General features: G+C 41.0%; 1 protein-coding gene across 3 annotated transcripts in view; it reads left to right on the forward strand.

Moving 5' to 3' along the window:
• Nucleotides 1-14900, forward strand: part of MTTP (microsomal triglyceride transfer protein) — a 133380-nt gene that overhangs the window by 87542 nt on the left and 30938 nt on the right. For all 3 annotated transcript variants that reach the window (XM_073589639.1, XM_073589648.1, XM_073589656.1), the window contains 6 exons: nt 5792-5899; nt 6518-6634; nt 9724-9863; nt 11894-12044; nt 12140-12297; nt 13502-13670. In XM_073589639.1, coding sequence (XP_073445740.1) covers nt 5792-5899; nt 6518-6634; nt 9724-9863; nt 11894-12044; nt 12140-12297; nt 13502-13670 — 843 coding nt within the window. The remainder of the gene's footprint in view (nt 1-5791; nt 5900-6517; nt 6635-9723; nt 9864-11893; nt 12045-12139; nt 12298-13501; nt 13671-14900) is intronic.

A 14900-nucleotide genomic window follows, 5' to 3' on the forward strand; every position in this document is an offset into this window, starting at 1 on the left:
ACCATCATTGCCCTTTCCACCACCACCATCATTGCATTCTCCCCCACCACCCCATGACTGTTCTTTCCACCACCTCCATCATTGCTTTTCCCCCACCACCCCATCATTGCCCTTTCCACCACCTCCATCATTGCCTTCTCCTCCACCACCACCATCATTGCCTTCTCCCCCACTTCCATAATTGCCTTCTCCCCATCCCCATCATTGCCCTTTCCACAACCTCCATCATTTCCTCCTCCCCCACCATCCCCATCATTGCCCTTTCCACCACCTCATCATTTCCTCCTCCCCGCCATCCCCATCATTGCCCTTTCCACTACGTCCATCATTGCCTTCTCCACCACACCATCATTGCCTTCTCCCCACCTCCATTATTGACTTCTCCCCCACCCCATCATTGCCCTTTCCACCACCTCCATCATTTCCTCCTCCCCCGCCATCTCCATCATTGCCCTTACCACCACCTCCATCATTTCCTCCTCCCCCACCATCCCCATCATTGCTCTTCCACCACCTCCATCATTGCCTTCTCCACCACCACCATCATTGCCTTCTCCCCCACCCCCATCATTGCCCTTTCCACCACCACCATCATTTCCTCCTCCCCACCATCCCCATCATTGCCTTCTCCCCCACCCCCATCATTGCCCTTCCCACCACCTCCATCATTTCCTCCTCCCCGCCATCCCCATCATTGTCTTCTCCCCCACCCCCATCATTGCCCTTTCCACCACCTCCATCATTTCCTCCTCCCCCGCCATCCCCATCATTGCCCTTTCCACCACCTCCATCATTTCCTCCTCCCTCACCATCCCCATCATTGCCCTTTCCACCACCAACATCATTGTCCTTTCCACAACCACCATCTTTGCCCATTGCACCACCTCCATCATTTCCTCCCCCTCCACCCCATTATAGCCCTTTCCACCATCTCCATCATTACCTTCTCCCCCACCACCATCATTGCCCATTCCACCACCTCCATCATTTCCTCATCCCCCACCATACCCATCCTTTCCCATTCCACCACCTCCATCATTTCTTTCTCACCCACCATCCCCTTCCTTGCCCATTCCACCACTTCCATAATTTCCTCCACCCCATCATTGCTCTCTCTATCACCCCATCATTGCCTTCTCCCCTCTACCTCCACCCCATCATTGCCCTCTCCCCCACCTACACACACACAGACACACACAGCACCAATCACCTCTTTGCACATTCCCCTACAGCGCTACGCACGCCCGCACACCACCACTTATCTCTACACACACACACAACACACGTACATACAAAATGCACACACAGTACCACTCACCACTCCGCGCCTCTCACCTCTCCGCACGCTCTCCCATCGCCAGCAGATTCCTTTCTCTGGCACAGCCGGCCACTGAATGATGACATCATCCAGCGGTGCTGCTGTCTGTGTGAGAGAGACAGGAAAAGCGGGCAGGAAGCAGGACAGATCGCTGCTGCTCTGCTACGCTGCATTTTCTCTTGTAGGCAGCGGAGCTGCAGGGATCACTCCCTGCCCGCCGCACTTGAGGGCAATCTGGACAGGGGCCCCCTGGAGCCTCAGGGACGGATAAACAGGCCAGATTGCCCTCATTATTAGCCATCCTGCAGGGGCCCCCTCCACTTCCACACAGGCTGCAAATGTGGTATGTCCGCCCATGCTCATTTACATATTAAGATAAATGTGAATTTCTTGCGAATATGACATCAGATTGCAGATATCAAAGTATTATTTTAGTCATTTTTCTGTGAACTGCATGACTTTATAGACAGCTTAGGAAGAATGATCCTATTGAACTATTCCCTTTAATAGCATACCTACCTAAATAGCATACCTGAACTGAAGTAAAAGGCTTGTTCACTGCTTAATATATTGCAATCATCACATTATATAGCAATCATCATAGCACTGTGTACTTACAATTGCTCATTTTGCCTTTCTACCCAGTTGATTATTCTGTTTTTTTCAGATTTATGTAGAAACAGGAAGTCTCTTGTCCCTGCATTCATCATTCCCCCCCCTTATCAACTTCTGACCCAGATGCTCTGCTCTTCCCCCTGCCATAGACTTTTTCAGTGACTCATGACATGTGCAGACAGACCTCCTGTCAATCATAAAGTTTAGAAGGATTACGCTAGTAAGTTTTTAATCACGTGATGTCATAGATCTAATGGAAAACAGAACAATTAACTGGGTAGAAGGGCAAAATGATCAATTGTAAGTACTCAGTGCTATACAATATGATGATTGCACTGTATTAAGAGGATAAAGAAATTTAAATTATAAAGTGAACTATGTAAAATGAAAACAGCATAAATTCACTTTCTGGACTGCCAGATTTCCAGGGATGTAGACACTGTGTCTATGGGTGCTGAGAGAAATTGTTATGTTATGTGAGCCCTGCAGCCATCAATGGCTGCTGATAGGCTGCAATGCTCACATGACATAACAATTGATGAGAGCTTCAGCAAACACAGAGCAGACATCGCTGGAACAATGCTGGTGCCTGAGGTGATTTTATGCTGTTCTTATTTCGTATGGGGCACTGTTTCATTTAAGAAAGGAAAGACCAAGTAGTGAACAACCCATTTAATAGTATTGTGTTTAGAAATGTGTGTTTCACGGATTTACCGCGACAGAGAGGAGCCAGAAGACCGCAGCATCTAATTTCTCCTACTCCTGCACTGTTTAGAAGCACTTTACCTTCATATTAAACAGTGCAGGTTTCCTTTAGTAATGCAGAGGTTAATCTGCTCAGTTGAGGGTTCTTGGAAGCTTTCCTACATTAAGGCTCTCAACTGTTCACTGTTAACCAATCACCTCTCCTAAATATTCTGGGCCCGACCCTGGTAAGCACAGATTGCCAGAGTTATCTTCATGCTGCATGGTTAGGAGATGATCGATATCATCCAAACAAAAAACATTATATGGTAATGTGTCAAAAATATTTTGATTATGTTGACTTTGGCAGCCCCTGAGGAAGCCCATGCGAAAAGCGCGTTGGGGCTGCCAGTTTTTGAACATTTCCACACAGGGCAATATGGGTAAGATGGTCCTCTCTCATGCAATTTATTTCCCCCTTCTACCTGTGCATGTGGCTTCACCCCAGTAATCTAATGCAGATGATTTACTTTTTCCTTTGCCATTTGATACTGCCTGCACACAATTGTTAGTTTATTCTATATGGAGGATAATACAATGAGTGTATAGCTTACCTTTTCCTGCAGTTAGCGATGAATACCACTTTATACTCTCAACTTTGTTATATGAATATACAGGTCCTCTGACTGCAGATATCATATGCTTCTTGCATAACATGCATTTATCAGTTTAACATTTACCTATGCCCATTACCATTGTATGGATCTGTTGCATACTGATTTCCTGTGCTATCACCATAGACTGTTTTATTGTACCTTGTTTGCCTTATCTTTGATTTGCTTTGTAATAAATTTGTTTATACTTTTTCAAAAAACCTTTTTTGGACGTTAACTCCTAGTCTCTTATAGGTTATATGGTTAGAAGATGGTGATTTGTTATTGTTTGAGAAGGCTTTTGGTGAATTTATCTGAGATTGCCTCTAGGTTTTGGTTGTGTGCTAGTTCCTTTCCTTCTCCTACTTTGGTTTAACGCCATCCTCCACTCCCCAGTGTTGTTGTTTGTGTGTGTATATTTGTATGATTAGTATTTTCATTTATCCCTGTTTGCATTACCTTGTTAGTCTACTGTAGTTGGTGTATTACAGTACACTACTACTCCCCTCTTACCTGGGTGGGAGAAGGGTACAGACTGAGGGCGGATTCAGGAGCTAAGGCAAGGTATATGACCCTGGCATCTTCACCATCAGAAGTAATCCGGGGAACAGGGTGAGCTAGGGCACCCCTAGCAGTAGGGACAGGGAAGGAGCCCCTGGTCCGAGACACCAGACAACAGAATCGTGACAGTGTGGTTTTCACTATAACATTCAGGAGGCAACTGCTGCTGCGGTGTATGACATCTCAGAAAAGCAAGTTGAAGCATTTGCAGGCACATAACATGTCTGCAGTTCTCCTTACATGTCTGTTCTAGGAAATGCTAATAACTTCCTCCAGGAGGAAGACAGCTGTCTCTCTAGGGCCAACTACTGGAGGTAGCTGCCTTTTATGGGTTAATGTCGAATATTGAATATCAATCAAATTAGAGTATTGTTCAAAAAGGAGCAGAAGCCCATCCACAGACAGCTATTTTGAGCTATTCTTGGCCCTTCTATGTGATGAACATGGTATTACAAGGTGACTCTCTTGCTACTCTACCAGGAAAAATTGCTGTAACGTCTAAAAGAGATGATCTATTGTATTGAAATTTGAACTGTACATACGTTGGTGCATGTGAAATTGATATTTTAAAGCAGGCATTGAAAATATCCACCGTTCACATCTAAGCATGGCTGCATGCACTGTTCCATATTGTTGAAAATATTCCACAGGATGTCTGGGGTCATAGCCTGAATTTCTCGCTACATATTCTCTTGAAGTCTTGAAGTGCCTGTAATGTTCTTGGCTTGTTACTGTACACGTGACCTTTCAAGTGGCCCCAAAGGAAAAAAGCCTAATTTAACACAGGTGGATAGCTCCATCATGCCTATCCACTAATGTTCCTGTACATCTCAGCTTATTCACGAATGAACGAATGCATGGTCTGGACTGCGCATTTCAACCTCCAAACTTTTTTTAGAAACTTACTTTTGTACCTCTTTAAGAACTCAGTTTTTATTCTCAATAATTTATCACAATGAAAACACAATCCTCCATACTGTAACTGTCCATTTTTAACAAAGGAAGAAGGAATTAGGAAGGAATCAATTGCAAGCGCCACACAAACTACCGATGCGCAGAAAGGTGTGCAGCAAGTCTGTCTCGTAGTGGAGATGACCCACAGGGTGACAAGTCTGCAAGACCACTTGGCACGAGGATGTTTCTTGTCACTGTGGCTGAGGTTCATTACACTCTCACTTCTCATGAACCAAAGTATGTACCGTTCAAATTTCAGTATGGTCGACACTCTCTTTTAGAAATTACAGCAATTTTCTGGCTAAAGTAGCTAGTGAACCATTCTGTACTTAGCTAAGTGTGAGGTCTTTGGCAGATTTCTGAGAGAATGCAGTATTTCCTAGGCAAAATTGTCAGTTAGTGAAGTGAGACTTGTAGACAAAGCAATGCTCCTTGAGACAATATATGTAAATTAGCTCTCCACCAGAAGAAAAGAAGTTACCAGTAGCTCTAGTAACACTGAGGGTTTTTGCAAAGGCTTAGGCACAGACTTCAGTAGGTGGCATTAGGAAGACAGATAACTTGCATACATATTTTTGGGAGCAATGCCTGGCCATCAAGTCTCCCTACACCAGCTAGTGGTCTGTGCAAGAAGAAAGCGTTACCCCCACCTCACCCCTGTATATTCTAGGAAATACAACCCACCACATTTATTTACATACATTTCTGCAAGTGTTCCTCCACGCTACAAACAACATTTAGGTTAACTGTCATCTTTGGAAATGGCCATAGTGGGTGTGCATGTGCCTGAGACAGGAAAAATATATTGTGAGCCCCACTGGGGACAAGAGCTGATATAATTTATGACAGTTTCTATACCGCTGTGGAGTATGTTGGTGCTATAAATACATATTAACTGACTGTTAATTTCAAGTAATAACAAGTCAATTGACAAAACACATAGAAAATACATATACTGTGTATCATATCAAATGTCAAGTTACTAAATGTTAATTTGTTTTCTTAGGTAAAAACACTTTATCTGCACCAGAATGAACCCACAATCCTTGTTAATATCAAGAGAGGCTTGGCAAGCTTGTTCCAGATCCAGCTCAGCCCTGGTACAGTCACTGAGGTAATAGACTTGCAAGATGTGGGCAGTTAACACAAGTGGCAGCATGTGGTCCAGCAGGAAGCTAGTCAGGCCATAAAAGTCTTTGGACTTAAGATTCCTGCATAAGTCATCTCCTGTGCCTAGGAGGAGTAGAATCATATTCTTGTTGTGGGTGGGTAGGAAAGGAATAATGGAATGTGTAGGATTGTTCATCAACTGTTAAACCTGTTTATTCATAAATCTTTTCTTATCATCACACATAGCCAACACGTACCAAAGGAATGGCAGTAGGATGCAGGAGAATTTGGACAAAGGTTTTTCAGAATGATGTAACTACAAGTTCTACAGACAAATCAAAATTCTCATATTTCACATGTTAGATGATTGATGGTCACTTTTAAAATAAGAATATGAATCATTTTTATGACAAGATATCAGTAGATTTTCTTGGAGAAGGGAATTAGGAAAAGGGGATCACCAATACTTTCTTTACCATTACTCTCCAATATCAACATTCAGGTCTCGAGCGCATGGCCATATTATCGTGATGTACAACCTCCAAGTTTTACAGACCTGTAACAGAACCCAGAATTATTTGGATCTTTTTATTCGTCTAAACTAATCTGATTTTTTTTTCAGGTTGATGTTTCTGGAAATTGTAAAGTTACCTATCGGTCAAAACAGAACCAAGTGACCAAAATCAAGGAACTTGACAGCTGCAAGATTTCCAAAACTGGTTTTACTAACTCTAACAAGGTATTTCAACATATTGTGAATGCATTACTGTATGACTTGGAATCCATTAATATAGGGTCACCAGGTTTTGGTGAAAGATAGTTTCAAAATCAGTCAATAAACCTGCATAACAGTCTCGCATTAGAAATAAGATGGTCCATCATAACTAATGCTAGTTTGGAAAGCAAGATTTTGAAGCCCAGGTTCACTGTAATATTTTGTCCATCTATCCCAGCAATCCTGGATACAGTTAGCTCCAATATGGACTTAAGGTGCAGACTAGACTCTCAGCCTAAATGAAGTAAGGGTTTTGGAATTACAACTAATCATTATGTAACTTCATCTTGTTAAAGAAACTAAAACTAATTGGACAATTATCTCAAAAGCTGTTTAACCCCTTTCCGATGTTAGCCGTAATAGTACACCCACATCGGACTCCCCCCTGCCTTTTTCCCCCAAAGCTGGAGCCTTCACCTTTCCAGACACATGAGTGCTGGTCTATACAGGTGACATGTGCCCACAACAGCCATGGGTGGAATTGCGAGCCACTCACGGCTGTTAACTTGGTAAATTCTGGTGTCATTTTCTGACAGCGGCATTTAACTCCCACTTACTGGAAGAACGTCGTAAATCCCGCCCATCGGTGACCCCGTCACTTGATCGGGGGGTCACCGATGGGTCGACATGACAACCAGAGGTGTGTAGCAGACCTCTATGGTTGTCATTGCCAGATTGCTATGAGCGACGCCCCATGGTCTGCGCTCATAGCAAGTGAGAATTTTTGTTACACACAGGTGATCTGATCATCACCTGTATGTAGCAGAAGCGATCAAAGTACAGCAGCGTCTCGTCTCCATGAAGACTATTAAAGCATGCAAAAAGTAAAAAAAGTTTTTAAAAATATTAAAAAATAAAATAATATAAAAGTTCAAATCGCCCCCTTTTTGCCCCATTCAAAATAAAACAATAAAAAAATCTAATATACACATATTTGGTATCACCGCGTTCAGAATTGCCCGATCTATCAAGATAAAAAAATAATTAATCCGATCGTTAAATGGCGTAACAAGAAAAAAAATTAAAAACGCCAGAATTATGTTTTTTTGGTCGTCGCTACTTTGCAATAAAATGCAGTAATGGGCGATGAATAGATCGTATCTACACCAAAAAGGTATCAATAAAAATGACAGCTTGGCGCGCAAAAAAATAAACCCCCACTCAGCCCCAGATCACGAAAAATGGAGACGCTACAGTTCTTGGAAAATGTCTTTTTTTTTTTTTAACAAATTTTGGATTTTTCTTTCACCACTTAAATAAAAAAGAACCTATAAATATTTGGTGTCTGTGAACTCATAATGACCTGGAGAATCATAATGGTAGGTCAGGTTTAGCATTTAGTGAACATGGTAAAAAAAAAAAAAAAAAAAACAACAACAACTGTGGAATTGCACTTTTTTTGCAATTTCACCTCACTTGAAATTTTTTCCCATTTTTCAGTACATGATATGTTAAAACCAATGGTGTTATTCTAAAGTACACCTTGTTCCGCAAAAAACAAGCCCTCACATAGCCATATTGACCAAAAAATGAAAAAGTTATGGCTCTGGGAAGAAGGGAAGCAAAAAAACAGAAATGCAATAACTGAAATACTCCTGGTCGTTAACGGGTTAATGGGCTGCATGGGCTATTCCCTTGCTAATCCATCATCAATTAAGCAGGTAAAGGGTCTGGAGCTGATTCTAGGTGTGGCATTTGCATTTGGAAGTTTTTGCTATGAACCTACACCATGAGATCAATGAAGCTCTCAATGTAAGTGAAACCGACCATCAATAGGCCGAAAAAAAATAAGAAATTCATCAGAGAGTTAGCGAAAATTTTATCAGTGGCAAAATCAACACTTTCGTACATTGCGCCCAAAAAATAGAGCACTCTCGTGAGATTTCAAAATCAAAAAGGTCTGGAAATCTATGAAAGACAACAGTGGTGGATGAGTGCAGAATCCTTTCCATGATGAAGAAAAACCCCTTCAAAACATCCATCCAAGTGAAGACCACTATAGGAAGAAGGTGTTTCAGTACCTAAGTCTACCAAAAAAAGAAGACTTCATTATAGAAAATACAGAGGGTTCACCACAAGATTCAAACCGTTGATCAATCTTAAAAATAGATAGGCCAGATTAGACTTTGCCAAAAATAATCTAAAGAAGCCAGTCTTTTTCTGGAATATTCTTTGGACAGATGAAACTAAGATCAACCAGTACCAAAATGATGGGAAGAAGAAAGAATGGAGAAGGCTTGGAATGGCTCATGATCCAAAGCACACCACATCCTCTGTAAAACATGATGGAGGCAGTGTGATGGCATGGGCATGCATGGTTTCCAATGGTACTGATCACTAGTGTTTATTGCTTATGTGACTGAAGACAGAAGCAGCCGGATCAATTCTGAAGTATACAGGGCTATACTTTCTGCTGAGATTCAGCTAAATGCAGTAAGTGTGATTGGACTGCACTTCACAGTACAGATCGACAATGGCCCAAAACATACTGTAAAACAAGCCAGGAGATTTTTAAAACAAATAAGTAGAATATTCTGCAGTGGCTGAGTCAATCACTAGATCTCAATTCCATTGAGCATGCATTTCACATACTTAAGACAAAGCTTAAGGCAAAAAGACCCACAAAGAAGCAACAACTGAAGTCAGCTGCAGTAAAGGCTTGGTGAAGCATGCAAAGGAGGAAACCCAGCATTTGGTGAAGTCCATGGCTTCCAGACCTCAGGCAGTCATTGCCTGCAAAGGATTCTCTGCAAAGTATTAAAAAATAAACATTTTATTTTTGGTAAAGTTAATTTGTCCACTTACTTTTAAGCCTGTTATAATGAGTCTTTGTAAAAAATGGTTGCAATTTCTAAACATTTCACAAGATATTTTTGTGTAACCACTTTAATTAAATTTAAATGTCTGCACTTTTTGTTTCATTTTAAATAAAAAAATAGCGGCATGCACCACCCAAATCAAGAATATTCAGTCACTGCGCACAAAACTTTATATATTCAACATTCAAATACATTTGCTGTGGTCTGCAAACTAATAACACATTTATTGTACAGGTCCTGGGCATCTCCAACAAGGAAACATCTAGTACAATTTACCAAATCGAAGATAACAACATAAAGTCTGTGCTGGCGGAAGAAAATCATGTTCTGATGCTCAATGTATATGAAACCATTGCAGCAAAAGTTACTTGTAGGTCAGTGGTCAGACTCTGCTGTCTAAGTCTTTGTTACCAAGAATAAAGTGTAAACCATACTACTGTAAATAGAAACTTAGGCTGAATTCAGACATCCATGTTACACAGTCTGTGTACTGACCACAACGCCAGGTCCAGCCCTGGTTTCCCAACTAACAGCCTTATAGGCATATATAAAGCTCTTGGGAGGCTCATGGCTAATCTGTACATTGTGGACTGTATACGGATCTGATATGCATATCCATCCTACAATGTCTTTTTGCTATTTCATCCTTTTTCTCTGCTAGATTTCTAAAACTTAACATAATTCATCGTCTTTCCTCCATCTTTTTTAACCCTTCTAACAGACCTATTTATACATTAAAGTCAATGGTTGCTCACTCTCCCCAGTCCAGCAAGCTTGCTGCCTGGGGGTAACCCTTGATTCTGATCTCCCCTTCAAACCACATCTCCAAGCCCTTTCCACCTCCTGTCGACTCCAACTCAACAATATTTCCTAGATCCGTACATTAATCAAGAATCTTCAAAAAACACTAGTGCATGCCTTCATCATCTCCCGTCTCGACTACTGCAATCTCCTGCTCTGTGGCCTCCATTCTTACACTTTTGCACCCTTCAATCTATCCTAAATTCTGCTGTGTGACTAATCCACCTGTCCCTCTGCTATTCCCCAGCCTCTCCCCTCTGTCAATAACTTCACTGGCTCCCCATTGCCCAGAGACTCCAGTTCAAAACCCTAACCATGGCATGCAAAGTCATCCACAACCTGTCTCCTCCATACATCTGTGACCTCGTCTCCCGGGACTTACCTGCACGCAACCTCCAATCCTCACAAGGTCTCCTTCTGTACTCCCCTCTCATCTCCTCTTGCCACAATCGCATACAAGATTTTCCCTGTGCATCCCCTCTACTTTGGAACTCTATACCCCAACATATCAAACTCTCGCCTACCGTGGAAAGCTACAAACCACACTGCTGCACAACCAGCTCTACCCTTACCAGGGTCCTCTCTTCTCCTGTACCAGTTGGTGATGTATTTTGTTCAAGATTATTATACTTATTTTTTATTATGTTTACATCTTTTCACATGTGAAGCGCCATGGAATAATAAATTAAAATAGTAATTATTATAAGGACCATGAAGTTTGGACATCTGAATTCAGCCTAAAAGAAAGTAAAAAGAATCATTAAGGCATTAAAGTGATCAGAATCTCATCATTAAGATATTCAAAATACCATATGTTTTGCTTTGCTGTCCGTCATGTACAATATTTTCTCGCAAGCCTTGTGTGGGTTCAAATTTCTATCAATATCTAAATACTATAAACCCACACCACAAAGCATGGTGGAAGTATCACATAAGGGACACAATCGGTGACACACAAACCCCATCAAATTATAATAGGTTCAGTTGGGTTTCGCCACGGTGTTTATAGCTTTGCCTCAAAAAATTTCAGAATGTGATATTATTCCTCTGATAATTTATTTAAAGGGAACCTGTCAGAAATGTTAAGCTAATACCCTACTAGGTCTTAACTGTTTCCTGCAAAGCTTTTTTGCTGGTATTGTCTCCTGTCAGCAAATTTAGCATCTTTTGAAATGAAACAGTAGCCAATTGCCTTTTCTTTATTTTATATTTTTTAAATTGTGGACATTTAAAAGACATCTGTGTGTAGCATTTATGGAAAGCAAATTTTTGGTATACATGTATGGCAGCCATAAGGTGATGTAGGAAATTAAAAGGGCATATTTTCAGCATCTCTAAAGTTGCACCAAAATCGTTATGCCTTATGCCCAATTTGATAATTTTGGTGCAATTTTCAGCAATTTTACATTTAGTTGTCATTGCTTATTATTTTATATCTTTTGCCCTTTGCCTGCATTTGCCAGGTATATATTTACAGCACTGCATGGTTATCCATTTTGCATTACCCTACATATAACTGCTGTTATTAGTTTTGGCATATTGGCTGTGATATACTTGTTTTGCTGCCTTACTTCTGCAATGTTTCATTTCTTTACACATGTAGACAAAAGCTAGAGCTAAAATCAAGTGAAGCCGGGCCTAAAGAGGTTGCTGGAAAGCAATTGTCCAATGTGGTAAAAGCAGTAGATCCCAAATATGTAGCCATGTCCGTAGTGGCTGATCCATTAAAATCAGAATGTAAAAACTGCCCCCTGGTGAGTGAAATATTTCTTCTTTTTTAAGACTCATTTAAAATAAAACTTATTTTTGGTAAACATTTTTGATGATTTACTAAGTTTATGTATTTTAGCTATTGCAGCAATGGAAGATTATTCGTAAGGACCTGGAACCTGAAAATCTTTCAAAAACCAGTGCGGCACGTAGCTTTTTGAAACTGATTCAGAGTCTTCGAAGTGCTAGCAAGTCAGACATTGTGACACTTCTCAAGTCAGAGAAAGATGATGTCCTGTGAGTAATAGTATACAGACTACAGTTCTGTAGTTATGGGCGCAGGCCTCTTTTATCACATGTATATGATTCCAGATTAGATATCAAACCAAAAAAGGGGACAAAAATGGCTTGGGAGGAATATATTAATTATTAACAAAATAGGGAGAACCCCCATAAAAGCGCCTCTCTTTCAAACCATGAAATTTTACTTTTAGTAGTAATTATATTAAAATACTTAAGGGTATAAAAACGTGTCCCTGATCTGTGATCTGCCTCTAATTAATTATTCCTAACAGTTATCACTTATATGTGTTCATTTGATGACACCCGGGGGTGCCACCACCTGTATAGCTGAATACGACAATCAAAACATAGCACAAGTCCCCCCAACATGTTTCACTCCATGTGCAGCGTCATCAGGGGATGGGACACTGGCATGAATCCTATTCTGCCATATAGGTGGTGGCAACCCGGGTGTTAACAAATGAACACATTTAAGTGATAATTGTTAGGAATATTTAATTATAGGCAGATTAGGGACAAGATTTTCTACACTGAAGTATTTTAATATAATTACTATTAAAAGTTAAATTTTATGGTTTGATAGAGGTATTTTTATGGAGTTCTCCCCATTTTGTTAAGGATTCCATATTAAATACTAAATATGTGGGGAATTTACGTATAAAGGATGAGACAAAGTTTATTTTCAAATTACAGATAGACTTGAAATCTATTGAAGATCAACTGTGAACTTTTGAAACTGATCTTCACTGTGGTCAAGTAATAAGAATCCTGAAATTTGATATTGAATAGAGTATATAACATTTTCTAAACTGGATAACCCCATTATGTATAGAGTCACCCTTAAAGCAAATCACCAGACTCAAATTCATTACCATGATTTTATTATTGATAAGCTATTCTTACAATAGATCATTAATGTCAGATGAGATCAGATCCTACTCCCATCATCCCCAGCTATCACATCTCATTGAAGGAACAGCCACTCTCTTCGGTGAGGGTGGTGATCTCTTTATTACCGTATTTACCATTGAGTTGAAATATGAACCCATGTTAAGATTCCATGTATGTTCCAGGCATGTAGCCATTTCCACCCAAATATCACACTTTTATGTACATTTTATTCATCATATAATCAGATTTGAATAATAATATTTTAGTGAAATTATATTCTTATGCTATAACTATGCTCTGCCAACAGCCCTCAGCTGGTTGATGCCATAACGTTTGCGCAAACACCTGATACTCTAGAGGCCCTCTTGGAGTTTTTGGACTTTAGCAATGGAAGTAGACCTTTGTTACAAGAAAGGTTTTTATATGCCTGTGGCCTTGCCTCACATCCAAATGAAAGCATGCTGCGAGCTCTGCTTGTAAGTTTACTTAATTCTTACAGTCTACAATATTTAAGACAAAGTTAGAAGACTGCTAATCATTTTCATGGCATCTTATGAGATCAACTTCATCAGGTAGCACCAGCAATTTAGCTTTAAGCGGTGTAACAGTTAAAATTTTAGCAAGGCCCAAGTACCAGAGGGTTTTCTGAACGGTCATTGGAGGGGATAAATGTACCAAGTGGCTCAAGAAAGTTGTGATTTGTAAAGCTTCTAGCTTAATGTACCACCCCAGATTTTTTATTTATCCCTTTGTTAGGGATCACGTATGTATGTGTAGTGCATGTAGTTACTGTACATACTCACCAGTTGGCACCTTCATCTGTTTCAACACTGGTCGCTCCGGCATCAAGTATCATGTATTTTCTAACCTGCCAGATCACTACAAATCTATGGAATTAAAAACAAGGCTACAGAGCCTCATCCTGAATTCTTGCATTGGGAAGATGAAAAAAAAAAGTGATTTCCACTTCAAACCACAATTGCTGTATGTCATTTGTCAGGTAACAACTGCTGTCTCGTGATGTGAGAGCGGGCCTGAAATTGGGTGGAGACATACATTATACTCACATGATCACTGTGAAGGAAATCTATAATTGTAAGGGAAACTATAATAAACAGAGAGGTTTCAAACATGACACCTCTGCTCCTGGACCCTTAGCTTCAAAGGAGCTAGCAGATAGTTTGTTGCTAGAAGAATACGGTATTTAGAATTGAGAGTCCTCAGTGGTTGATACCTTTTAATGGCTAACTGAAAAGATGGTAACACATTGCAAGCTTTCGAGACTATGTGGTAGGGGCCTGGATTGGATGGTGGACGACTGCTTACCCTGTCCGGATGACACAGACACCAGGCGATGCAAGGACGAGGCAGAGATAGATTTCAGTTGTAACAGTTCCGGATTTATTCGTCGTCCTCCTGACGACCACAACCACGCACTGCAGCCTCTTTACAGTTCTCTGTCTCCAGACCCGGGTACCTGCACCTTTGCTCCAGTCGAAGTAACGTCCCTCGTGGATCTTTCGCTGGGGCTGTCCTAGACCAATCGACCGCCAGCGCTTCACCTGCCCGAGGTCGTCGTCCAATCGGTACCCCGGGGGCCTTGTCTGTCCTGCGGTCCGTCGGGTCAGGGCCACCCCCCGACTGTCTCTTTGTTGTCCGTCCCCTGGTTGAGCTCTTCTTTCTTCACCGTCTTCTACCGAGCTCCT

Source organism: Dendrobates tinctorius, unplaced genomic scaffold, assembly GCF_039654945.1.
Source record: "Dendrobates tinctorius isolate UK_male_01 unplaced genomic scaffold, ASM3965494v1 ptg000011l, whole genome shotgun sequence".
Taxonomy (NCBI): Eukaryota; Metazoa; Chordata; class Amphibia; order Anura; family Dendrobatidae; genus Dendrobates; species Dendrobates tinctorius.